This window comes from Arvicanthis niloticus, chromosome 17 (genome assembly GCF_011762505.2).
Source record: "Arvicanthis niloticus isolate mArvNil1 chromosome 17, mArvNil1.pat.X, whole genome shotgun sequence".
NCBI lineage: Eukaryota > Metazoa > Chordata > Mammalia > Rodentia > Muridae > Arvicanthis > Arvicanthis niloticus.
The window spans coordinates 51,661,196-51,689,141 of NC_047674.1; the positions used below are offsets into that span (position 1 = coordinate 51,661,196).

The 27,946-nt window shown below is 41.1% G+C and overlaps 1 protein-coding gene across 1 annotated transcript; it reads right to left on the bottom strand.

Annotated features, from left to right (window-relative positions):
* Nucleotides 1-102: 102 nt before the first annotated feature.
* Mep1a (meprin A subunit alpha) lies at nt 103-27,921 on the bottom strand. The gene is made up of 14 exons (XM_034521859.2): nt 27,810-27,921; nt 27,695-27,719; nt 27,549-27,599; nt 24,967-25,007; nt 23,974-24,052; nt 18,129-18,246; nt 15,048-15,223; nt 11,242-11,463; nt 10,410-10,559; nt 7,437-7,652; nt 5,554-6,024; nt 4,839-5,009; nt 3,839-4,139; nt 103-891 (listed from the first exon to the last, which is right to left on the bottom strand). The coding sequence occupies exons 1-14, from the start codon at nt 27,873-27,875 to the stop codon at nt 735-737; spliced, it is 2,244 nt and encodes a 747-aa protein (XP_034377750.1). The 5' UTR covers nt 27,876-27,921; the 3' UTR covers nt 103-734.
* Nucleotides 27,922-27,946: the final 25 nt, after the last annotated feature.

Here is a 27,946-nt window from a genome sequence, read left to right on the forward strand (position 1 = left end):
TTTAAAATTTTAGAATCAGGAAAAGAGGTCTTTGGGCACATGCATGTGTACACACACACACACACACACACACACACACTGAGGACATACACATGTTGCATCTTTAATGGTTTTATTAAGCCTTTTCCTTAAAACTAGAGCAAGGAAAAAAAAAAAAGTACATGCCATAGAAACTCAGTTGACCAGAGGAATTTCTGAAATCATTTCATAAGATGAGCAATAAGACTCGTGCATTTGGTAAAAACCGAGTATTTGGTTCTAATACACCTGCATATAGATTTAATCATATGTTTTATGATACAAAGTAGAAACAAAAGACTTATAGATATTCACTCTCTTATTGGCTCATTCATTTAATGCTTTCTGGGTATCCACAATACAGCAGTCAGGCATGCTTCTAGCACTGGGGTCAACGAAGTAGCTGAGGATAACATGCCCCTACCCAACTAGACTTTGTGATTTAAGGGGAGAAGTTCAGGTAAGCAAAGCATTTATAATGAAATGTGATGACTGTCGCCTTAGGACATAATGGAGTCTCCTGGAATTCACAGAAGGATAGCAGAAGTGTACAGGGATGGAGTGGCAAGAGCCCCACATGACGCTTGGGGCTTTGGCTTTGTAGGCTCTTTCAAACATGTTTGATGAAAACTATCCCAAAGTATACTGACCACAGGAAGGAAAGTCTGGGTGAAGGAGGCCCTTCTTCAGTCTGCTGGACTTCAGCAGGTAGCTGCTCACTGCCTCAGCTTTTGGTAAGTGTTGGAGAACATGACCAAGGTCAAGAAGATCAAACCACTGACGAAGCCAATGAGCAGACCCAGCAAGCTGCCATGCACGTGCATGGCCTGACAGTGCTCCCCTGTGTAGAAAAAGGCATTCCCAGAGACGCACCTGTGGAACAGGACACAGAGAGTGGAAACCACCTGAACCTGGGTATTTTGTAGCAGCATACCCCACCAATAATAGCAATAACAGTAACGAGTAATTGCAGACCACTTCCAGCCCATCCATGGGCTTTATACGTATCAATTCATTTAGCCACACCATGGCTTTAGGGGATTATAATCCAGCCATTCGCACCATCTGTTATTTAAGCTAAAAAAGCATAAGTAACTGTCAGAGTCACATGGTTGGTGTTTCACACCTGAAACTGAGCCTCAAGAGAGAGACCTTGGCCACTTGACATCCAGGAAGAAGGTTTGGACCACTTACAGGGTGCTTTATCTGACCCTGGCTCAGGTACACTGCAATGGAAGCTCCCGCAAGAGAACCTCAGTTACTATATCACCAAAATGCTAAAACGCGGAGACCACACCAAGTGACTCCAAGTGACATTACTGTGAGTTGCCACACTGCCAACGGTCTCTCAAAGTTTCTGAAAGTTCACGTGAAAGAATTCGGGCTCTGTGCCAATTAAGATTATTGACACATAGTAGGGGCACATTAGCTACACTCTGGAACATTTTTTTATTAATGTTATTTGGCTGTGAGCACTGGTGGTGCACATCTTTGGCTCCAGCATTCAAGAGGCAGAGGCAAGTGGATCTCTGAGTTCAAGGCCAGCCTGGTAAACATAGCAACTTCCAGGAAAGCTTGTATTACCCAGAGAAACTTCATCTTGAAAAAGAAACTTTATTTTGCATAAAGATCATTAAGGGGGGCTCCGTACCTTCCTTTGCTTTGAACATGTCAACTACAGAGAATTGGATGGAGTAGGCTGGGATGTTCATGAGTCAGGGGTTCTGTTATTATCCTTGGAGTTCTTGGGTAGGGGTTGAGATAGGGTTTCCTTATGACACCTCAGACTAACCTGGAACTCACCGTGTAGTTCCTGTTGGTCTCAAACCCACAATCCTCCTGCATCAGCCTCTCAAGGGGCAGCATTATAAAAGTAAGCCACCACACCTGGCTTTCTTTTACCTTTAAAGGATTCCTCTCTAGTCTGAGAATTTTTTTTTCTTAAAAATCAGTAATAGAAATCAGACAAATTTTTCTTGTGATCTGATCCCACCAGCTTAAGTTACTTTCAGCAAGCGTATCCCACAAGGCCTGGCTTCGGGGATGTGAGAAATTAATAACCCTTTGGTGCATGGGTGGCAATTCCTGGCTTTCCTCTGGGACAAAGCTAGTAGGAGTTCCTACTGGAGGTGATGTCTGAGAACCTAGCAGGCCTGTGTTTTTTGATCTGTTATTGGCACCCTATGTGCGGTGAATCAATGTTTGTTAAACAGGAACAATTAATATAATGAACAGTTAATATAATGTTACAGTTACAGGAACAGTTAATATAATGAATACAAAGTACCCTTTGCCTCTGGTACCTAAACATAAGCTCCATCTAATCATATTAAAAAAAAAAAAAAAAAAAAAAAAAACCTAGAGTCAACACAGCAATAACAAGGAAAATGTTACGAAGTAAATGTCATCACTCTTCAAAAACAAAGTGATAAATGACAAGGATTGCTTCAAGCTGAAGGAGACTAAAGAGACACGGAACGAGATCCATGGTGATGTGCTGGAATAGAGAGGGGACACTGAGGAAAACTGGTGGAATCTAAATGAAGTCTGCTGTCTGGCCCATAGCATTGTGCTGATGTATTCAAGTCTTTCCTTTGCTTTGACACGGTTGCGTGAGAAGTTAACATGAGAAGAAGATTTTTTAAGGACACGGGGAAATTGGCAGTATTTGTGCAGCTTCAGCGTACCTACAAGCCTAAAGTTATTCCCAAGTAAAAACTCAAAAGAAACCAAGTGGAGATGAGAAGATCTCAGAGGAGACATGCCTGTATGGGGTATCACTCAAGCTTGGAGCCTATGCCTCCTGCATCTGCTTCCATCCCGCCTATCACAGTGATGGTTCTCTTACTACATCTGCTTGTTGATGATGTATTCCTAAGGCTGTTACTCGAACATGGAAAAGAGAAATTCCAGTCACAGAAAATTGCACAGGCAGGCATCTATGCAAGTTTCAGCTCTGGCATTTATTATCTGGATAATCTGGGACAAATTACTCTTTGTATGTTTATCTTCCCTGATATACTAAATGAAGGTAAAAGGAGCTGGGTCACAAGATAAAATCAAATCACGTTGTAGAATGCTGAGAGGAACATGTGATGCCCAGATAGTAATAATCAGGTGTTCCCATTACAGTTATTAAAACATAATAATGAAACAGAACTGATGGATTCTAAAACTAGTTCTGCTACTACTAATGAATAATTAATAATAAGACATCTGCCATCCATGAAGATTCAAGTTAGATCTTGATTCTCTGTAGCAGGTCACAGAGCAGAAAGCCCCTAGGTCAAAGCCCTTCAGCCATTTGTGAGGCCTGGTACCATAGTCAAGCCAAAAACTATCTTGTATAACATGCTCATTGTAATTGTTATGTGTATTTGTGGTGTGTGTGTGTGTCGTCGAGTGTATGCACATGCCTGTGTGTGTGTGTGTGTGCGTGTGTGCATGTGTGGGTGTGAGTGTGTTGCCAGAGATAGACATTGAGCAGTATCTTCTTTGGTTGGCTCTTCATCTTACTCTTTGAGACAGGGTCTCTCGTGAACCCAAAGCTGGCTGATTTAGATAGGTTGTCAGGCCAGTGAGCTCCATGGATATTCCTGTCTCCACCTTCCTAGCACTGAGGTCACAGGTATGTATCACTATGCTCTCATGTTGTACATGGGTCCTGGGGACCCAAACACAAGTTCTCAAATTGTCCAGGAAGCACTTTGCCAGCTGACTCTTCCTGCTCAGCCCCACCTCTATGACTTTTTGAACAGCAAATTTGACTCAGATATGTTACCCCATCCCCCACCCTGCCACCCTTGGCCTGGGAGCCTACCTGCAGCTGGCCATCCCTTTTACGTTCACGCAGGTGCCTTCATTCTGGCAAGGGTTTGGGTCACAGGGGTCTCTGAAGTACTGTGGCCAGTTGTGGTCCTCCATGGGGCCAGAATTCTTCACTGAGCGCTTTTGTCTGTTGGGCTGTCTCTGGCCCAGGCTGTTTGGCAGGGATTCCTTCATCATGGCTTTTCCAGAGCTTTCTCCCAAGGCAAGAGGCTCCTGGTCTTGCAGAAGGAGGCCTCGGGGCATCACGCTTCTGCCTGAAGTGGGGACTTCAGTCTGGTTCAAGTGGGTGAGGTCTTCAGGATCCAGGCCACGGCAATAAGAGAATTCAAGATTAATGATTGGCTCTGGTGAGCACCCACTTCTGGGAGTTCTCTAGACCTAACTCTCTTTCACAAAGACCACATTATATAGAAAAGTGGCTTTTTCTCAGGATACCAGCCCTCTTATTGTAAAATAATCCTGTCACACTATTCCTTACTGAATTCACAAAAAAAGAAGCCTATACTAACCAAGGGTAGATAGATGGAGGCTAAACTGAAGCCAGCATACTGTCATAGCTGATAAATTATCACAAAGATAACACTTCAAAAAGATGAAATTTTGGTTTCTCCCTGGGACAGTTAAAGATTATAGCTTTTACTACACAGAAACAATAGGCATTTGAAGAGTTAGATACACTTGCCCTGGGTTGCTGGTCACACAATGGACAGAGGTGTCAATGTATCACATGATATACTCTGCATGACTGTGTATAATTTTTATGTGTCAGTCAAACAACATATTTAAAACATTATAGAAAAATATGAATCCTTGACCAAACAAGTAAAATGTGGCTATTATAACATGATCTTTTTCTTTTTAAAATACCTTATCCTAAAAAATAAAAAAAAAATAAAAAGATTTTTAGTTCTCTGACTTTGTTTTAAAATTGATGTAAATCAATAGATCAGTCAGAGTCTAAGATTATTGACCCAGGAAATCTAACAACGTACCTTTAAAGTCTGCGAAGATGATGAGGGTGTCATCTTTAAGGAAATTTCTTCTCATCAGCCTCTGGTGGGAGATGGCTTGGCCCCAGCCCCAGTCAATGCCTCTAAAACAATCACAGTCCTTATCATAGACTCCCACCTTGGAAGGATGGTCCCAGATAGAGCCATTTATAGCTGCAGGGGGATGAGGATACATACATTCTCATTAGCTTTTATGCTGTACCTTCCATGAAGTGGTTCATTAAAACTCTCTCTCTCTCTCTCTCTCTCTCTCTCTGTCTCTCTCTGTCTCTCTCTGTCTCTGTCTCTCTCTCTGTCTCTGTCTCTCTCTCTCTCTCTCTCTCTCTCTCTCTCTCTCTCTCTCTCTCTCTCTCTCTGTGTGTGTGTGTGTGTGTGTGTGTGTGTGTGTTTCAATGCATGTGTAATGGAAGCCAGAGGACAACCTGAGTGTTGCAACTTAGGTACTATTTGCCTTTTTCAGAACATTTATTCTTTTTATTCTTATAAAGTGTGTGTGTGTGTGTGTGTGTGTGTGTGTGTGTGTGTGTAAGAGAGAGAGAGAGAGGGAGGGAGAGAGAGAACAGCCTATAACTGTACACTCACATCACTATGTCATTGGTGTGCACAAGGGGAAAGTAAGAAGAATGATACTATCTTTTACACCTCTTCTGGCCATCCTGGACTCAGGGGCAATTCTTCTTGTGCTCGAATCACCTACCTGATGATGTGTCAGACTTGGAGGTAGTGAACATCAAGCTAAAGGACATCCTGTTCCTGGCATCAGGTTCCTGGTCCAGTATGGTCATTATGGCCTGTCTGTTTTCCACCGGCCACTCCAGAATCCTATCATTCTCTCCACTGTACAAGTGGAAAGAGAGTCCCAGGTAGCCGGGGTTACTGGTGATTCTACCATTGGGGTACATGGTCACCCCAAAACCGTAACCCTCAGAATTGTAGAACCTGGGGCTCAGAAGCTTGTTCCCTTTCACTGTGTTCTTAATGACCTGGGAGATATTCCGGATGGTCCAAACCCCTACAGGGCAGGGGGTTTCTGTCAGGGTGATGTCATCAAGGTAAATACCGCCATCTGAGTTATCAGGGTCACCTTTGGTACCCTGGAAAACATATCGAAATTTCTTTTCTTCATTGAGCGTTACGTGAGCAATTTTCCAGTTGTGATCAGAATCTCCTGAGGAAAAAGAAAGTTGGCAACAGTTGGTGCCAACAGTTGTTGAGCCAGGGAGGCATACCCATTCCCTCCCTTCTTCATAGTGGCTCCTAACAGAGGCATTATTGCAGATGCATTAGGCAGCTTTGCCCAGTCACTTGTGATATTTAAAGTTAGCATCCTCAGCAGTGGGCTTCACAGGCATGCCACTCGAGCTCACTCTTGTGCTCCCTCCTTCTCCAGTCCCCCTCTCCCCAACCCAGGCTTTATTTATTTAAGGGTCTAAATTCCACCTGAGATGGTTTCATGCTTCCTGGTAACATTTCCAGAGTGAGCTGGACATAGGAGACAATCAGTCCATCAATATCATTGTATTTACAACAAATATTCATTTTAAATATTCTTTACTTTTAAAGGGTTTCTCTAATAAATGCTTTAATAAAAATGCTATGTGGGTCTGGATAATCTCACTGTGTAATTTTTTTTTAATGTGCAAGTTCTTTAAAATAAATTTTTAATTATTAAAGAAAAAGTAAAAGGCGTCTTGCTGACATCCTTCCACCAAATTAGCTTTGACTGATTGCGGCCTGGAACAACAAGCCACCCCTTCAAATTAAAAAACTATGACTGTGGACTTCTCAGACAGCTGGTGTTGGAGTGGGCAGAGGTGACTGGACACATACATTTCCAAGGACATCTCAGAAATTTCCTCTGTTCAAGAGTAGCAGTCTGTTTTACATAATGCAAACAGTATTTATTTTCTAGGGCTCACTTTGAGAAATTCTTTGTTGGGTAGGGAAAATGTCAAAGTCTATCTCTCTTGTTCAGAAAGACTCGCTGCCATAACAATAACAACAACAAGAAAAATAGAAATATTTAGCTTTAAGGAGATGAGTCTGAAGACCCTCACTGTCTACCTTAGCAGTCAAAGATTTTCCTTCTGACCCCCAGAAACACAGAGAAAAATGCAGTGCATAAATGGCCACGGTGAAGTCAATACATTCAGTGGCTTATGTTCCCGTCATTATTTAAAATGCTGAAGTAACCAGAGCCTGCTTGTGAGGTCTTAAGGTACGTCAGTATTTCACATAATGATGTCATCTGCTTTCCTGAAACAGAAACAAAAGCAGTTATGGCCAATTGCTTGGCACCCTTCTGCTTTCTTCTCTTCTCCTCTGAATCACCTACTTTTCTTGGATTTGTGTATTCACCAGACCTCCTTTCCAAGTATCTTTGAGCTTCACCTAAACCCTTAAGTTTCCAGGGCTTAAAACCTGATGAAACATGTTGGAAGAGTCTGAGGGAGATTTGGAGGAAGCTGAGAAGGAGGAGGAGAGAGCCAGAGGAGAGCAGAATGAATGACAGGAGAGAGAAGCAGTAAAAGAAGACCCCAGGGATTCACAAGCCAGACCTTCTGTGACTGTTCTAGATACCTTGAAAGGTCTGGATCTTGTCCAGCTGGCGCACCTTGCCTGAGCTGTCATCCCTTCTCACCCAGACTACGAGTCTGTCTGCAGGGCTTCCTGTCATCTTATAAAAAAACTGCAAACACTGCTGCTTCCTCTTGGGGTAAAGGATCCGAGACTCCAGAAGGGCTGCCTCTCCTGTTACTCCCGAGCTGGTATTGAAGGACATGAAGTAGCCAGCACCTGTGGAGAGAACAGTCCAATGTACCATCTCTGACTTTCCATGACTTACACACAGTACCATCTACCCAGACAATCTGAAGTAAAAAAAAAAAAAAAAAAGCCATTATCCAGGTACCCAAAGCTAGAACTTCTCTGAGGCACCAAAAAGAAGCCCACTTTTTCTGGAAACATCTCCTCCTAGTGAGTACAGTTACTATCTAGCTAACACCATTGTTCTGCATACTTAATATATTTATTTATTTTTATTGACTTTTGGAGAGAAGATTCTCTACATAGCCCAGGAACTCATGATCTTCCTGTCTTAATCTCTGGCATGCTGAAATTACAGATGATCTCAACTTGTACATATCCTTTGGTTGTCTTTTACCAAAGTTTGCGAAATGTAAATGCTTGCCTTACAGCGCACAGGATTCAATCAAAGTTTGATGGAATTTGGTATATGTGAGATAAATTCTCTTTTCCTTGCCAGCTTCCTAGTTTAAATTAGAGATTCATTACAAAGCAAAGAGTTGATCTCCTTATTTGGTAAGAAACAGTTCAGGTTTGTGATTTGGATTTCAAATGTTTATAGCAATAGGGGTTGAAACTGCTGTTTCTAACCAAACAGATCGGATCTCCAATCAATGGGAAAGAATTGTCTCTAATGTTCCACAGAATGGTTCATATGAGACATACAAAGGACTGATTAAAAATTCCACCTAAGTTTTTATCATATTTATCATAAATATATTTATATATATTTTACACTATTAAAAATCTATAATCTATAATCTATGTAAATATATATGCATATGTGCTTTCTCCATACATGTATATTTCTTCTGGGGTGTGGTTCTCTCCTACTAAGATCTAGAACATTCTCTCAGAAGGTTCTTCCTTGCAATCATCTCTTTGTCTCTCTGGAAGTTGAATATTAGCCTGGATATTAGGGGAGGGCCAATCAGAGGTAACAGAGGCAACTTATGACTTCAGTATTGATGACCTTTTAAATCCTATGTGATAGACACTTTCATCTTCTCCCAGGGTCAAAGGAAGGATGCAGTGGTAGCAAATGACCTCTCACATCCTTCTTGGTGACCTGGCATTTAGCTGACTCTTCTGAAAGGATATCTAATCCAGTCTCAGGCTGGCACGGACCAAGAGACTTGACAATAAATAGCCTAGCCTTCAAAGGGTTATTATAGCCTGTAACCCCACTTGCTTTCAAAGAGGTGTGACATGGCTTTTTCTTGGCAGGCACATGATAAATGGACACTAAAATAAAATCAGAAAGGCCCTAGAGATGTAGCTTAATTGAAATCCCAGTTCAATCCTCAGTACATAAATTGTTTGTGGTGGTGCATCCCATAATGCCAGCACTTGGAAAGTGGAGCAGGAGGATCAGATGTTCAAGGTCACTACCCTCTACATAGCAAGTTTGCAGCTAGCCTGAATCACATAAGACAGTGTCTAATAAATAAATAAATAAATAAATAAATAAATAAATGTTTCAAAACCTCACCAGAGAAAGGGAAGTCGAAAATATGAGAAGTTAAAGAGAGCTACAGTCTCCAGCTAGAGACTTCGTAAGCCTCGGCTTCCTCCATTCCTCTGGAAAGGTTTAGTATGTTTGTGTTTTAAGAGCCTTGTAAATGTCAAGACATCTTAAGAGTAAGCACACAGTAACAACTTCCTAGCATCACCAATGGTCAGTGGGGGAGCTGCACTTCAAACTGAGATCTGTCTGACCGTATGCATTTTCAATAAAGAAAGCAAATACACAATTTAGCTGGTCCTCTGCAGTGGACACTCCGATTCTCACATACTCAGGAATACTAAGGACAGGGTGAGGACAAACTGAGAAGTGCTGTTAAGCTGGGTGTAGTGGTGCATGCCTTCAATTTGAAATGCCGAGACAAGCCAAACTTTTGAGTTCAAGGCCAGCCTGGTATACAAAGTGAGTTCTGGGACAGCCAGGGCTACATGGAGAAACCATGTCTTGAAAAACAAAACAAAATCAAAAAAGAAACAGAAGTAAAACCAGCCAAACAAAATTTAAAAAGAGCAATAATGTCCCTGTCTCGAAAAACAAAATAAAAAAGGAGCAATAATGTATATACTTCCTACAAAAAAAATCAAAGTATCACATACAATCATTTTTAGGTTGGTTATATATAAAGAATACTAATACCATTGAATCAAAATGATTTTTGCTTGCTTCCTTTTAGCCCTTATGAGGCTACTGTAAACTGTACATTATATATGTGACTAGCATGGTATTTCCATTGGTGAGTACTGTTTGGAAACATTACTCTTCATTATAAAGTCATGTTATTAACCAACTGTGCCCGTACCAATGTTATTATGGTAAATATGTATCTTTCTTTTTATTTTTATTTAAAATATTTTAGAATGTATTTCTTGGCAATTTCGCACATGTATACAATGTGTTCTGATAATATGCATTCTCCACTGCCCCACGCTTACCCCTGTGGAATGTCTTCCCAACATAGTCTCTTCCTAGTTTCATGTCATTTATTTTGTGTTACCCAGTGAGTCTAATTAAGGTTTCCTGCACTCAGGGGTGGAGAGTAATTTTAATATTCTCTTGGCTCCCCACAGCCTGGATAGTTTTTACTGAGTTAATAGTTAAGGCATGAGAAATACTCTTTGTCTTTGTTCAGGTTTTCAGGTTTGATAATTAACACAATAACTTAAAGGCAGAATCCATTAGTGGCCATTCACCACCTCCCGGTGGTGACGTTGACTATCACCAACCTTTGCACCGTCCCACCAAGGTGTGATCCTCTTGTCCAGGCTGACTGCTGTCCCCACGATCCCAGTCAGCATCATCTCTGGTTCCCTGGATCATTCCACAGATGTTGATCTTCTCAAAGTCACAGTGATCCAATAGGGTATGGGTCGTGGCTACATGTGATATTTTTTGTCATATGGTTAAAATGCAAAATACCTCATTCCAAATGGCTGAAGCCACGGAAACACTACTATTTAAACGAGACGAAATCACGAGCCTTTCATTTTCCCGACCCTTTCCCAAATGTAGCCCTTACCGTCATTGGTTAGCTCTTAGAACACAGACACAGAAGCATGTAACCCAGAGAACCAGAAATTAACTGCAGAGAACCTGCAAGTACTCCTTGCTAAATAGACCAAGGATGAGGCAGCTACCACACTGGGCTTTATATTCGTTAGTCCTCTGTATAGTTTTTGAGCACAATTGGAAAATACTCCCATCTCTAAGCTTAGAACACTTTAAGATTAGCGTGAGGAAAGAGTTTTGCAGGGTGGAACACATTTTCCAGCTCATTGCCTATCTTGACCTTTACATGGTTATTCACCCTTTGAAACGAAGCCAGGGGAAATAGAAAAACAACAGCTCTATATATATGCTCAATAGTTATCTTAGAATATATGTATATATGCATCATATACATATAAGCGTGAGACACAACTATTCTATGAGATGTCTCTTTCTAAAGAGACAATGCTTGAGGGTATGCAGTCTGTCTGTTATTCAGAATGTTGAAGAGAAGTAGCAGAGGCCGAGGGGATGTTGCGTTAGCCAGTCCTCAAGCACAGAGGTACTTACTGCAGTTGTACATCCGATTCAGTCTCAATAAATCAGTGGCACTGAAATCTAGGCGCTGTCCAATGATGGCGGTAAACTCAGGGATCTTGGCAGTGATGGTCGGTATACTTTCGTTCTTGTTAAATGAAAATGGCCCATAGTGCATCACGGACTCATAATCATAGGGTGTGTTGAGGTCTGTGATGGTGTTGTCGTCATATGTTTCGAAGTTATGTTCATAGTCTGTTGAGGAGACAACCCTCAGGTACTGCTCAGCCATGCTACTCTCTCCAACCTTTCCTCTTTGCCTCAGATAGCTCAAAAAATGGGAACATTGCATCTTCAATTAATATACATATATGCATATATATCTTACAATTAGTATATATAAAAGAATATACATTGTTGAATATTTATTTCTAATTCATTGATGTCATAATATATGTTTGTAAGATAGTATGTATAAGATTGTTGGAATGACCATAAAGTAGTCATGTTCTATTAATACACATACTTATCTATTATTATGCATTATAAGTATTTCATGTCATTGTATGAGAGAATCTGTGTATGTGTGTGGCTTTTAGAAATAAAGTAAAATAGCAAATCTAAAGCAAGAATTATAAACATGAAAGCGAAGAAAATTTTGAATTAAGGAAAATATTCAGGATTATGCTACGATACCTCTCCTAATGACCAAGTACACCCATCACCAGGTACATCCATCTTTCTACCTGGCCAGCTCTTTATGTGTTTGGAAAATGAACATCAAGGGTCAATGGAAAAGATAAGCAGCTGGCAAGAAAGAATTGTCTTGATCAAAGCTCATGCTCTTTGGTCTAGGAAGAACATAGGTAAGTAAAAGCAAGATAAGAAGAAAAAATATTTTCCTGTTAAAGTAAATTTATTAAAGTAAACATTAGCAGGAAGCAGGTAAGATGTTGTGACATGAAGATTTGAGGTACAAAGCCCAATCGATGTCCTGAAATTGACCAGTCAACAATAATTTACTGTTTCGGCTACCCAGATAGGAAGAGCTGAGAGGTGTTTAATTGCCTTCTTGTAAGAGAAGAATTATCCATATCCAAGGCATAAGGCAGTGGTTGTGGTTGTTTTCATTGTAAAAGCAGCTCCACATCTCATGGGACTCTAGCTTGTCAACCTCTGCTCGACCTCAGAAGTTGAATCTTTTCCTTAGTGGAAAAAAGGAAACACAATCCTGATCCAGAGAATGGGGACAGAAACTGCATCACTATCAGGGTATTGGCCCTGAGATACACTCAGGGCTGCAAGGGCTGGAGATGGCATACAATAAAATACACAAATGATTCTGGGAGTCACACTGGCTTTGTTTATCTCATTGGGCTCCTGTCTCCTTGGAAAACAGTAATCCAGTGATTGCAGGCAATATAGATATACAGAATTGGATGTGATGGAGACAGAGATAAGAGGGAGATATGTGCTGAGCAACCCTGGCTCACCCAGCACTGAGCAAATCTGCAGACTGCACCAGTCAGTGTGGGTTCACTGATAAACAGACGTCGTTTGCCTTAAAACTGTCTTTAAAAGTCACCGAATATTACTTTCCTCAAGTCTTAGAAATAGGATTTTTTTTTTTATTGCTAATGAAAATTTCAGCAAAGCCAAACTATATGTGTAGGAAGGTAAGAAACTCAGACCGGTGGGGAAATATAGACAGAGGCTAAGAGCGCTCTAAGGTCATAGTCGGTTGATGTAGTCCTTTGCCTGAGAGTCCATTCCCCTTTTCCCTACACACTCAGTTATGGTAAAATCAGCTGCGAGACACAAACATTTTGAGTCTTATCTGAAATATCATCTCTGAGGAAATAGATTTCTAAACTGACTTCGGGGAATCCCCACCTAAGACTACTTTATGACTCCATTGTTTACATGGTAAAGTGTGTTGGGGCGTGTGTGTGTGAGTGTGTGTGTGTGTGTGTATGTGTGTGTGTGTGTAATGATGGTGACAAAGCTTTTACAGATTACAGCTTTCCTGTTATTTTTCTATCATTCCACATTCATGATATTATCAGAATATGATGGGCTGGGAGGGACACAGGTAAAGAAACCACATAGGGAAGACTGATGTATTAGCGAATTCTATCTGCCCGTCTGTGAGGACCACTGACCAGTTTACCACCAAGTGAGCTGTACTGACAGGAGCTTTACTCAGTTAAGATTTTATTTTAAAGCTGGAACAGTTCTCACAAGCCCCTAAAAGTCAAATGCCTACATAGACATGGCCACGTATGAACCTATTCATGAAACTGGAATAGAAATAAAAATTCCTGTGCAGAAAAACTATTTACTCAAGGCAGTACTGTGCTAAAAGTGAAGTCATTTCTGCCATAGTAAAGTTTCATTATTTCTTTATGACTTGAAAGAATGCTTTTCTACATCCTGAACTAATTCCTACACTCAAAATATGCATGCATATATACACATATGCATACACACAGACACACACACTTATATACATATACACATATATACATGTACCTACACACATACATATATACATATGCACAAACAGGCATATATATATATATATATATATATATATATATATATATACACACACACATGTACATATATACACATATACACATATACATTAATGCCCATATAAGCATATGCATATATGAACACATGTACATATACATATAGCATATGCACACATGCACTCATGTACTCATACATACATAAACGTGCACATTGCCTTAGTTGGGTTTCTACTGATGTAATAAATTATTATAACCCAAAGCAGCTTCAGAGGACAGGGTTCATTTTATCTTAGTCTTCCACATCACAGTCTATCATTACAGGAAGTCGGGGAAGGAACACGGGAGCAGGAACTGAAGCCGAAGCCGTGGAGGAAGGGTGCTTACTGTTTTGCTCTCCAAGACTTTCTCAGCCAGATTTCTTATACACGCCAGGACTACCTGCCCAGATGTGACACTACTCATGAAAGGCTGGCTCCTCCCCATCAATCATCATGATCAAGAAAACATACTATGGGCTTGTCTACAGGCCACTTCTATCAGAGAATTTTCTCAATTAATGTTATTTGTTCCCAAGTGATCCTAAATTGACTGGGGATTTGAACTCTGGTCCTCATTCTTGCATGGCAAGTGTTCCACTAAAAAAATCTCCCAGTCTCCAATTAGAAACCAAACCAAACCAAGCCATAACTTTCTTCTTTTTGTCCTGGAATCTTACAAATTGTGGCCAGTTTAAATATATATAATGATGTATATTATATATTATACATAATTACACATATATAATATATACATATTATATATTTATTATATATGTAAATAATATCTATAAATATAATATAATGTATATGTGTAATTCTCGTATATCAAGTTAGCATAAAAGTTTGCCAGCACACACACACACATATAAAATGGATATACCCACATATACAAATACACACACATGCACATAACACACATGTACACGCACAACCCTCCCTGGAGTGTGTCTGGTAGCCATCATTATCACTGTAGCCTTCTGAAGCCGCCATGCAGAAAACAGCCCTAATGTCCTTTGAAATTCAGTTCCATTTATTCATCACAACAAGAAAAAGACTTTTAGATCAAGCTTTAACAAAATACTGATACAAAATATACACTTATGACTTTCAAGTGACCTCCACCCATCCTCCCATTCAGGGACCAGTCCTGCATCAAAGACTGACTCTCCTGTTCTCAGACTCAGCCTAGGCCTGACTCAGGTGTTCTCAGAAAGCCGTAAAGACAGTAGCAGGTTCTTTCCCACTATGCTGGTTTCATACACACCTGTAAGGATTTCATCCCACCAGATGTTCACATAATCGTCCCGGTCAGTCCTTGACTGCTCATGGTGGAATCCTAGAGCATGCAGGATCTCATGTTCGATGATGCCCTTAAAGTCACAGCCTGGACCAATGGAAATGTTCTGTCCCACATGTTGATCACCAACCATAGACCAGCACCTTTAAAAGGGAAGGAGAGGAAGATGTTTTCATAGAGTCATAATTTATATGTTTATAGATAGTTTATATATTTTAAATGGCTAAAATTTATAAGATTTCAGACAAAAAGCAGAAAGTTGAGTTTGTTTTTGTTTGTTTTTAATAGGAGGCTGGGAGATTGCTTAGTGGAACACTTGCCATGCAAGAATGAAGGCCAGAGTTCAAATCCCCAGTGTCAATTTAAAAGCCAACAGCAGGGAACACCTGTAACCCTGTAACTTGGAAGGCAGAGACAAGATCCCCGAGCAGCCTAGCTTGCCAGACTCTAAAGTGTCCAGGTACTGACTGGGGCTACAGACTCACTCAAAGTTCTCTCTCCCATCTGTTTGGAAATGTCCAATACAGTATTGTTAGTTCTAGTTAGTTAACTGTGCATCAGACATCAAAACTTATTTCTCTCAACCAGGCACAACTTTGTACCTAAGGATGCATTCACTATCCTACGTATACATGTAGGAGACATGACGTGCACTGTTGCTTGGGTCAATTCAAAACAAACAATTTAAAGGGAGCCTTTTAAAACCAGAAAGGAAAGCATTTCCATATATTCACAACTTGGTGACAAGACAAGGGTTAAGTATGGGATGCTCTCAGCAAGCAACCTTTGTGTTCTCTTAGGCCAGTTTAGAGTGATAAATCTTAAAAGCCACTTCCCTGTAGGCAAACAGATCATAAACAAGGCATCAAGGAGAGAAAATTGCTATTCTCCTTCTCTTTCGTAAACCCACAGGCCACTCCAAAGAACAACACTATTGCTTTTAGATTAAAATACTCTCTTTTCATGATGGCTGTGGCTAATTTAAATGCTATTTTTAGGGAATTTTCAAATCTCCTACAAGGAGCAGAGGTAAAGTTCATGATTATGACGAGTATCCATAATAAAATGAGTCACTGAATGCAGAAGTTCACATCTTTAGTTATAGTTTGACCACATTGGGAAGACTGCCTACCTCATTGAAGAATCCTAGGCAGGCCCAAAACTTCCCTAACAGACTAACAGCCTAGGGAACTTCTGGCAGATTCCCTAAATTCCTCCCTCATGGAATGGGTCCTGCCTTCTGTTGGCAGTTGACTATGAAATGTACCTCTTAGGACCCCGTGTTTGTCTCCAGCTGTTTCGGAAGCTATGGAAGCTTTAGGAAGCAGAGTCTTTACTGGAAAGAGCTTCATTCACATGGGACCTGCCTTGAGGTTTTATAGCCCAGCTTGCTGTCTGCTTTCTACATCCTGGCTGGGTTACAGCTCTGAGGTACAGGCTTTCCCAATGGAAGTGTTGCAGCTCTGAACGGGGAGGTTTCACCAGTGCAAGCATTACAGCTCTGAGGAAATAGGCATCCTGGAAGTCAGGAGCCAAGGAATACCAGAGTCCCAACACAACAAACTTCACATGAGTTTACTGGGAAAGACACAAGATGGTGGTTGTGTCTACTTGGACAAAAAAAAAACAGCAGGGAACTGAGCAGGACACAGGTTTATACAGGTTGTCTTGCAGGTAAAGTTTTCCAGGGTGGAGATTTCCAAGATGGAGTTTGGTGAGATTTCAAGTCAAGCCCAGGGATTGATGGGATTTCATGCTCAGGAATTGGTGGATCTTTTTGCTCAGGGATTGGTGGGTTTTATGCTTAGGGATTGGTGTAGTGAACTTGGACATTTTTCCCTCCACTAAAAATGCAATGTCCCAGCCAACTTACCCTGCCTTCCTCACCACTAATGAACTGCTGGGAGTGGACCCGATGCTGATACAAATGCTAAACACTGGTCCCCAAGATCTGGTTGCCTCTAGTCCGGACAAATAAATTCCAACCTTACACTGGTTTTTGCTGTGTAAATCTTGCTTCCAAATTTAAAGGTATTGGCTTTAAAAAGTGGCTACAGCCAATTACTGAGAAGACTAGAGGTAGGCCGAGTTTCAGTTATTGGGCTGGGGGTGCGCAGGTAGGAACCACAAGGAGAGAGGAAGGAGGCCATAATGAGGCCAGATGGATCGTGTGCATGTGGCCAGGAGAAGTGGGCTCTGAGCACAGACTGATAGAACAGAAATAACCCAAGTGACACTCAAACAGCAAGTAACAAGGGGCCTGTGCCAGGGAAGCAAGTTACAATACCTCCTAAGCCTGCCCAATCTAAGCTTACAAGTTGTAAATAAAATAACAGGATTTTGTGTCTTCTATACAGGCTAGCTAGAATAAATAATTCATTTACATTAAACTATATTCCTTCCCACATTGTAAGTGAGAATAAATCTTTACTCCCTTAAATTGCATACATTGGGAACTTGCTCATAGCAATAAGAGTTACTGATCTCCTGCCTAGCTTCCTTCTGACGGGTCCTCAGCAAGAAGAACCCCAAACTTCCCTCAGACACTGGTGGGCTTGGGAACCTTTAAAGACTCCCCAAGTTTATCATGGAAAGACCTTTGCCCTCTTTTTCCTAAAATCATCTTTTTTTTTCTTTTCTCATGAATTCAATTTTCTCCTTGTGTGGGCAAACTAGAATTTCCCACAAACTGTCTCCTTTCGGCTTTCCACTGTGAAATCTGGACCAACAGGGAGGGCTTTGCTAATAATTTTCAGCGTTGCCAGGGATTCGAAGTTGCTTGGCAACAGTCACATCGTCTTACCGGCCTATTTTCCTAACTTGTTAGCATCCTGTATGTCTGGATGCTGACTCAAATGCTAAGCAATCAATCAACCAATCAATCAATCAGTATTAGAAGGTTGAGGTTGTGGAGATAGCTCAAAAGCTAAGAAAGATTTGATTTTGCTTTCTTTTCTTATAGTTTCTTTTAGCTTTCAAAATAGATGTGTGACATTTTAGAAACTTAAGGATACACACTTTTCATGCTTTGTCATAGTTCATACTAACCCAGAAAATTTCTGGAAGATGATGTATGAGCTCTCTCCTTCGTAGGGCTTGAAATCCACACAAGACCTGAGGCGGAACATCTCAAAGACATTGAGGATGGCTCCTTTGGCGTTCAGACCTGTTAAACATTGGCAGGCATTATTTAGAATTTGAATAGCAGACATAGCTTACGTATACATATACATATACATATACATATACATACACATACACATACACATACACATACACATACACATACACATATACATAGCATACAGAAGACTGTACCACTGATACGAAAGACACAGAGGTTCCATGTAGATTTTTTTTCTTTCCTGGGGGGTGGTGTGTAAGTCATTTTGTTGGTAATTAAATGTGAAGTTATTTGCATACATGGTGCTAGTTCATAGTTTAAATGATTAGTGCAAATGTGACTCCAGGGTAGTAGCTCATGTATGTGTACAGAGCTGAACTAAATCATAGAACATCTTGTTTTTTCTTCTCTCCACCCCTTTCCTTAATCCAGAGCTTCGCCAGAGAAGAGTCACATGGCAGAGTAGAAAACAGAAATGGCTGGCAAGTCACTCTAGCTCTTGTATGTAGGGGTAAAGTACCTTTGAGAATCTATAGAAATAGTGGTCCTTTCCCCAGACTAAAATCATAACCTCCCTGGCTAAGCATGCAGCTTCACTGGCGGGTGTTTAGTTCATCTCCAGCACCGTATAAACCAGGCATGCTGGTTTATGCCTATGATCTTAAAACTTGGGAGGCAGAGGCAGAAGGATCAGGAGTTTAAGGCTAACCTGGGCTAAATAAGGCCTGTTATTATTATTATTTTTTTTTTAAAAAATCCCATTAGATGGAGGAGAGCACAGTTTGGAGAGGTGTGAATGGTCTCAAGGCAAAAGAAGCATGTGGGGTGTTACCTTGCTCCTCCAGTTAGAGCAATAGGAAGTAGACAAGGCCATTCAGCCAGCACCATACATAGCACAGGTCTATCCATGACAAGAATAGATTGAAAAGAAGCGATACCCCAGAGGACTGAGATTACTTTCTCCTTTGTGTGCGTTCTTTCCTCATACTATCAACTGCAGGAGGTTGAAAGCTCAGTGAAAAATGAATCCAAGCCATTGCTTCTGTATGTTTTATTTCATGCATTAACTCAAAATAAGTATAAGCCTTGGAAGTTTGCCAAGTGATCACATCGTGGTTTTCATTTATTAAAGTACCGTGCTGGAGAGTTCACAGTGTGTAAGGTCATAAGGTCATAGCAACATCATCAAGGAAATAGTCCTTAGCTGGAGCAGGGAAGCTCACACATATTATTTTAGCTCTTGTAAGAATTGACTTGAGTTCAAGGTCAGCCTTAGATTCAGAGTCTGTCAGAGAGGGAGGGAGGGAGGGAGAGAGAGAGAGAGAGAGAGAGAGAGAGAGAGAGAGAGAGACCTTAGTGTCTGTTGAAAATAGTTGACTATAAAATTTATAGAAACATGCATTGGAAAAGAGATAACTTTTCAATAAATGATGCTGAGGAACCTGGATCGCCACATTGCTCCTGGAAGACAGCATAGAAGAAGCAATTCAACACATCTGTACAGACCATGGTATATTTTGGCTGAGATCCATCTCCCCCAAAGCAATGTCATTAGAAGCAAAAAAAAATACAGATGTGATATTTATCAAACTAAGAGTTTCCACACAACCAAGGAATAAAGTAAACTGAGTGAGTAAACTCAGTCTAAAAACTGTTGAACTATTCATCTGATACAGCACTACGATCTAGAATATCAATTTAAAAATCAATGTCGGACCAAATTCATTGTACATTGTGATATGGCTACAAGTCTGCAAGTTCCAGGACGTAGAATGTGGAGTGAGAATGGGAATGGCCCTTATAGGCACGTGTGTACAAATGTTTGGTTCCCAGTAAGTGGAACTATTTGGGAAGGATTAGGAGGTGTGGCCTTGTTGGAAGAGGTGTGTCACTGGGTGGGGGATGCTTTGAAGTTTCCAAAGCCCATTTCAGTCCCAATGTCTCTTTTTCTCCCTCCTGTCTGAGTGTAAGGTCTTAGCTACTGATCCAGTACCATGGCTGCCTGCCACCACACAATTTAAGGGGATGGATATGCTAAAACTACAGTGATTTGACTATCACACAGTGTCCTGCTTTGCTTTTTTCTGTTAACATCAAGCTGACTCAAGGACTTCTGATGGACAATATGAAAGTCAGTCTCTATTTTTTCTCTCCTCTCTTGAACAGGTTATAAAGAGATAACTAGAAACTCTCTTAGGGTTTTAGAAAAATAATCTCAACCTCACTGAGAAGGGAAAAAGGAAATAAGTGCACTCTGCATGACCCTCCCCTCACTGGAAGAGCCATACTGATTTCTGAGTGCGTGCTCACAGTTTGGGGATGGGCTAGCTTCTTCAGTAAAGAGAGCTTTCTATAGCCTCGCCATTGCCTTCATCTCCAGCAGAAGGTCCCGACAGAGTAAGCCATATGTAGTTTTGCCTTGCTTTGTCAACTGTTAGCTCTGGGTGAAATTATATGAAAAGAGCTAACATCAGATGCTTGGTGACTGTGTATAGCAAGTGGTGGACTGGAAAGCTCATTGGGTTCCACTTGAGATTCTTTTTAGAGGGTTTCTGAAGCTAGAAGTTGGGAAGGAGTTTGAGTCTAACAAATCCCTCTACAAACAACAGTTACAAAGTGAAAAGGCTAAGGTTAAAAAAATTTACTAAAACATAAAGTAGAGGAAATGTATTTGTGAAAGAAGGAAATAGGAGATCGTTTGAGCAATGGTGTACTTTCAGTGTTAGAAAGGATGCAGTGTTAGAAAGTATAAGTCTGAACTTAAGCACAAATCTGCTGCGTGGGTTCTAGCCATCTCACAAGGAAGACTCTGGGACTGAGTTTGAGTCTGGGTGGATGGAAATTCAAAGAGGAAATAGAAGAAGACAATCGCGGAAACACAAGAGCCATAGTGGAGAGGTTGGGGTGGGGGTGGGAAAGAGGAGAGATGGTCACAAAGTCTACAATTAAGCCACAGCACAATCTTCCTCAAATGAACAAGCTTTGTACAAATGGAAGAGACTCCAAGTGTCTTGGTGAAATGTGGTCAAGTGAAGTGTTGCGTGTTGACAAAACTGAGCAACACCTCACCTTGCTGCCCACCATTGTAGAAAAAGAACCAGGAGTGAGCTCGTTAGGTTTCTATCAACTGCACAAACTAAAGTCACCTGGGTAGAAGCTGTGTCAGTTGGGAAACTGCCTTGATTGGCCAATACACAACTATGTGGGAGAATTTTCTTGATTACTCCCTGATGTGGAAGTGCCCAGCCCACTGTGGGCGGAGTCATTCCTTAGCACGTGGTCCTTGGTTGTATAACAAAGCAAACTGACTGAGCCATAAGAGCTAGCCAGTGAGCAGAACTCCTCCATGGTCTCTGCTGCACTTCCTACCTCCAGTTCATCCTCAGAGATGAACTGTGGCCTCAGGGTTGCAAGAGGAAATAAGAACTTTCACCCTCCATTTTTCCTTTTAAAGCAACAGAGAAACAAACGATGACAAGGAATTTAAGCCGTATGAAACTGGAGGGGCTGGGAAAATCCTTGGACATTCCACTAAAACCCGAGAGACCCAAGAGGCCCAGAAGCCATGACTATGTCCTAGCTTTCATCCCAGAAAGCTAGGACATTTCATTTCATCTGCTTTGAAATAAGACCAAAACCAAACCCAAGTCCCTAAAACGCCAGCCAAATTCTTGGTACAACAATCTAAAATTTAACAGCAGCGTTACAATGAACGCGACAGCACAAAGAGCCTCTCTAGAGGGTTATATCCCCAGCACTCCAATACTGAGCCAAAAACATCAGTGTGTGACAAAACAGGAAACATGATCTACAGAGCCTAGGATGACTCAAATGTTAGAGTTTACAGAGTTTAAAGTGCGATTGTATATTTGTTCAAGGATTTAGAGAAAAAGAGGAACCAACAGAGACTCCCAGCATAGGTATACAATTTATATGAAAGAATCAAATGAAAATTCAGTAGGGATTTGTGGCAGTTAATCTTCATCATCGATTTGGTGGGATCTCCATGGAAGCAAGGCTCTGGGTGGGTTTATGAAGGTATTTCAAGTAAGTTTAACTGCAGGGGGAAGACCCACTCTGAACATGGTACCTACCCATGGGCTGGGGTTCTGGGTTGAACAGAACCCCAATAACTAATGGGAAAAATATCAGTAAGCCCAATACATTTGTGGTTATTTCCCAAAGTATGGAAGAGACAAGGACATTTGAGAAAATAATGACCTAAGATTTCTCATGTTTGGTTGTTTTAACATTACCTCGCAGATCTGAGAAGTGTGAATAAGGTTAAATTCAATGAAATTTTCTTGACCTTGAACTTTGGATTCCCATGCCTTCATCTACCAAGTGCTAGGCTTATGGGTGTTCCCCATCATGCTGCTTTATGGGGTTCTGGGGATGGAGTCCAGAGCTTCATGAAGGCTAGGGAACACATACAGCTAAGCTCCCAGTGCACAGAGGAGTCCTGTGTATGCTGAGAGAAGTCTATGTTTAATTCACTGAGATAAAGTAAAGCTCCAGAAACATATCAGGTAAAGTTAAAGTACTTGGCACATGAGGGGGCAGTGCAGATGAGCAAACCAGGAAGAAAAACAGTAACTGGAAAAAAACCTCCTTCCATGGGGGGTTCTTTAAATCAGGCTCCAGGAAGTATAGGTACTCTATGAATTTATAAGCATGCTGGCAAAACACATGGGGGTATAACTTCATTTCCCAATAAACAGCTGATAGGAATAGTGTTTTTTTTTTTTTGTCTGTTTGTTCTCTGGAAAATGTGAAGTTAGTTTAATGCTTGCATTATAGGTTCCCAAATTGCACGAGAATTCTTGCCCCTAGCTGGTTCTAATTGGTAAATAAAGTTGTTGGTGCCCAATGGCAGAGCAGGGAGACAGAGGCAGGACTTTAGAATTCAGGGACAAGGGGACAGAGGAAGGATAAGATCCCCATTGCCAGGAAAGAAATAAGATGCAGGATTGAGAGCTGTAGAAGAGAGAGCATACAATCATGTAAGAGCAGGGGAAGAGTGGTCCCAACACCCCCCCCCACTTCCCCATTTGGGTCTGAAGTAGCAAAGATGGCATCTTCTAGTCATTCATTTTCTATCAATTAATATTTCTATCATGAACTAAAATGCAATGTATGTAGGTCTTATTCTTAAGAGAAAGAAGAAAGTCAAAGCTATTCGAGTTTGTTCTTTGTGGTTTTTCTAATTTTGCTAACATTTTTATGTGTGCAGTAACTTCTGACTGTGTCTGCACATGCATGAGTACATGCATGCATGCACGTGTGTGCTTGTGCTGAGATAGGTACGCATGTGCAAGTTTGAGTGTGGGGGGTCAGAAGTCAATTTGGGGTATTGCTCCTTGGGTGTAATGCACTTTATCTGGAGGCAAGGTCTCTCATTGTCCTGGAGCTCACCAAGAAGGCTGGGCTGGCTGGTTCAGGTCCCTAAGGACTCATATATCTCTAACTTCCAAACACTGGGATTGCAAGCATGAGTCAGCCTGCCAGACTTTTTTACATGTGTACTGGGGATTGAACTCAAGTTTTTATGCTTGCAAAGCAAGCACTTTTCTGACTGAGTTATCTGCCCAAACCTTGACTTGTTCTTTGACACTCTCGGAGACCAGATAAAGAAAAAAAAAATGTCATGACATTCATCCCATGAGATAGAGAATCTTCAGGGCTCTTTATATGTTGTTCTGAACCCAATGAACAGGAGAAGTTGGAGAGAAGAGTTTACCCATGTCTAGTTAAGAACAGCCCCATTACCCAGATTGTCAGCCAGGATGTATGGAATGGGGAGCTTCCATCTGCTTGTCGGATCTCTCAGGGCATTTCTGGTTCTGTGCTAAAGAGAAAAGCAAACATGTTGTTCAATTCCATCTATTTCTCCCAACAGATTCATTTCTATTTACAGCTGGATAAAATCCCATTGTACATATGTGCCACAAGGCATAGGTAGGTCCTGGGTTCTAGTTCTCAATATCTAGATCTCAGTATTTAGGTGGAAGTAGGGGTGAACGGGTTGGGAAACTGGAAAGGGACTCATAACAATACAAAAGGGAAGCCTAAATGGAGCAGGGTGAGTCGGGTGATAGAACCCCAGTGTTTTTAAGTGGAAAGGGGAGTACAGGGGCTGGAAGGGTTTCAGCATGGATGGGGACTGGGGAGATGAGGAAGGACAAGGGTAAGCGCATATGAAAAATGCCTTAAGGGAACCAGCTACTTTGTAAATTAGGTGATAATATCAAAATGGAAAAAAAGACAAAATGACCAGAAGGATCAAAACTAAAGACAACCGAGAAGACCAAGGTCACCTTCGTAGCTCTCACTTGACTCACACCAAAAGGAGCCCAACTAACTTTGGGAATTTATCTTCTCAGAATAAAAATAATGGGAGCTCCTTAGAAATAATTCTTGAGGATACAGAGGCATTAATAAGAGCAAAATGAAAGGTCCAGCTAACCATTAACTCTGGGACAGCACCTGCAAACACACCAGAATAATCCCTTTCTATTCTTGGCTTCCTGGGAAAAAATGGACAAATAAAGTATTTAATAATTGTATACTTTTCTGTGCTTTTAGGTGTTTTTTTTTTATTACTATCAACTATAGAGATGTTCTTATACAATATATATTATACAAAATTCTTTGCTTCCCCTCCAAAGTGTTCATCTTGGAGCTAGCCTCTGAGCATAAGTTGAGCCTCCAGAGGGACCACAATTCCCAAGGCACAGAAAATATGTCATTGTCAGCACTCACCGGCAGAAGGATGTCCCCTTGAAAGAGGTTCAGGCCTGCAGCTGGGGTGGATTTAAAACAAAAGAATATTTGCAGTCAACATTAATGAAAGACAGGTCGTGATATAATTAATCTTTGCCATTGTATATATTTTATTTCATACAGTCATCTATCTCTTTTTAAAACTGCAACTTTTCCCCTCTACCTAAGTTGATGTGAACAGACAGTAAGCATTACATATTGATATGCTCTCTTTTAGATTTTGGAAGAAAAATCCTTCTTCAAGAACCTTAGAACTGGCCTAGAGAGATGGCTCTGTGGTTAAGAACACTGATTATTCTTACAGTGGACCTGAATTTGGTTCCCAGCACCTCCATGGCAGCTCATAGCCATCTGGAACACAATTTCAGGGGGACCAATGCCCTTTTCTGATCTTTATGGGTACCAGACACGCACGTGGTGCACAGACATGCATGCAGTCGAAACATTTATACATAGAAAATAATGATATTTTAAAAACAATCTTGTAACAAAAATGAATTAAAAGGGATTATGTTGTTCACGAACTCTAAAGCTTTTCTTCTTTAAAGAAAACAGTGGAGCTCAGAGAGGACATGAACTAGGAGGTCATGGTCCTGATGACTTTAAGGCTGGTGTCTCATCCTAGCCCTTTTACAGCCCCTCCCCATCACCTAGGTAAATGCACTGGGTGGACTTCCTCCCAAGAGGAAGAAGGCAGTCTCCAAACCTAAGCCAGGGACAATGCCCTTGCAGTAACAAAACCCTGGAGACTATGTGTAGATCTGTTTAAGGCTATGTATGTCTCCAAGACCTTGCTTTTCAGACGCTTAGCAGAATGGACCCACACACACTGCTTGACCTGTTTATCCATGACCTCAAAGAACTTCTAAAACTAAGATTCTTAAAGGGAAAGATCACAGGAAAACTTCCCAACCATTGAATAAGCTCCATTTACCTTTAAACATAACTTTTAATTAATTCACTAATTTTTAACTTTATCCTAATTAAAAATGCACAGTATAGGCCTGCCTGCTTGACCTTGATTAATTATTATCAAGTTGTTTTCTTAACTATGTGAGTATCCATGATACTTCAAAAATAATACTACCTATAAAGGTACTTTAGAGTTTGCTCCACATAGAAATACCTAATCCTTAACTCAGGCATGGTGATGCCCACCTTTGATCCCAGCACTCAAAAGTGGAAGAAGACAGATCTCCGAGTTTGAGGTCAGCCTGGTCTACAAAGCAAGTTCAAGAACAGCCAGGGCTACAGAGAGAAACCTTGTCTCAAAACAGCAGGAGCAGCAGCAGGAGCAACAACAACAAAATCATCATCACCACCACCACCATCATCATCACTATCACCACCACCACCACCACCACCACCACCACCACCACCACCACCACCACCATCATCATCAGAAAGGCCGAATAATCTCTAAATGTTAGCACTGGTTACAGTATACCACACTCTTCTCCATAAGTAACTAGAATGTCAGCATTTCATCCAGTCTGTTTCTTTTTAAATATGATCTTATGTCATTCAGGTTGACTGTGAGCTCTCTATGTAGCTAAGGATGGCCTTGAACTCACAACTGCCTGCCTGTTTCCCCAGTGCTGGGGTTACAGTTGTTTGCCACCACACCTTTTGGAGAGTTCTGTCATCTTCAAATATCACTCAGCTGCTGTGATTTAGGTCTACAGACCCGGAGAGGGTTCACTGCTGCAGCCTGCAATCCTGAGTCTCTAACCATGGAAGGTTTCCTGTATCTCCCTGCATAAGGAAACCAGCATTTCCCCCATTACAAGCTGCAGGTGACACTAGATACGGATGTCTTTGCAAACTGTAAGGTGATTGTGACCAAGTGTCCCTCCACTGACACCATTCCCATCCAAAGATGTCACTATGCAAAGGCTTCTCTGAAAGCCCAGAAGCAGAACACAGACACAAGACAGGCAACACTACGATGTCTTTCCTCTTGGTGTTGGATGATAATGTGGGTTCCTCAATAAATGCATTTCTGAACAAGCTATCCAAACAGAAATACATTTATCCATTCCTTCATGCCTTATCAACTAGCCACCAGTACATATGATGGGCCTGTCCAGGTTTAACATCTTTCTCCTACTAAACAGACTACCTTCCTATTCTTTATAGTTTATTTATCAAGTAGACTAAATAAACTCTTCCCCTTTACTTCAAACTAGAAACTATAGATTTTCATAAACAGAAAACTTTGTTACATGATCTTAGATCTAGCAAAGGCTCATTAGCTCAATTAGAAAAAGCTAACCTTGGGTCTGGGTGGTGGTTCAGTTGGTAAAAATGTTGGGCTTCAGAACCCAAGTAAAAACCCAGGAGTAATCTGATCCCAAATTATTGGAAGTCTTGATCCCTGGAAGTCTTGAGGCAGAAGCAGAAGGGTGGATGCCAGCTTAAGTCCCCTCTGGCTTTGCTTTAATAATTTCCAAGCTATCCAGGACTGCACAGAGAGACGTTGTCTCACTGATTCATTAATCAGTTGATTTAAACAATAAGCACGTGTTTCAAGGTCTCAATATTTCAGACACTGAACTCACCTAAGTTGATTTCTGAAATATCCTTCTGTTCACCAACATCTGTATCGTGGTCTGCCAAAAGAAAAATAACGAAAACACCATTGTTGAAGACAACTTGGGTCTTGTTGAAGACAACTCAGAAAAACTTCATAGGAAATGCCTCTTACCATATTCGTTCAAAAGATGCTTGATCTGGAAGGAGACAAGAGTACACAAAATGGGTAACAGGCTACAACAGATGATGCTCTCAAATATCTATGAGAGTAGGTAGTATCTACTTACCGATACAGCTGCTATGTGGGCAGAAAAAATGAGTGAGAGAAGACACGCAGGTCGTGTCCGAAGCATTATTGCAAATGAACTGGATCTGGCAAAACCTCCTTGCCATAAAAACCTATTGGACCTTGCTCTCACTGTCA

Bases quoted from the DNA above. Each gene is read 5' to 3' on its own strand.
- Mep1a (XM_034521859.2), bottom strand. From the start codon at position 27,875: ATGCTTCGGACACGACCTGCGTGTCTTCTCTCACTCATTTTTTCTGCC. The intron at 18,247-23,973 runs GTAATGGGGCTG...AATGTTTAACAG, and splicing joins CATCCTGGCTGACAATCTGG to GTCTGAACGCCAAAGGAGCC. The intron at 892-3,838 runs GTAGGCTCCCAG...CCTGTTCCACAG, and splicing joins AAAGGGATGGCCAGCTGCAG to GTGCGTCTCTGGGAATGCCT.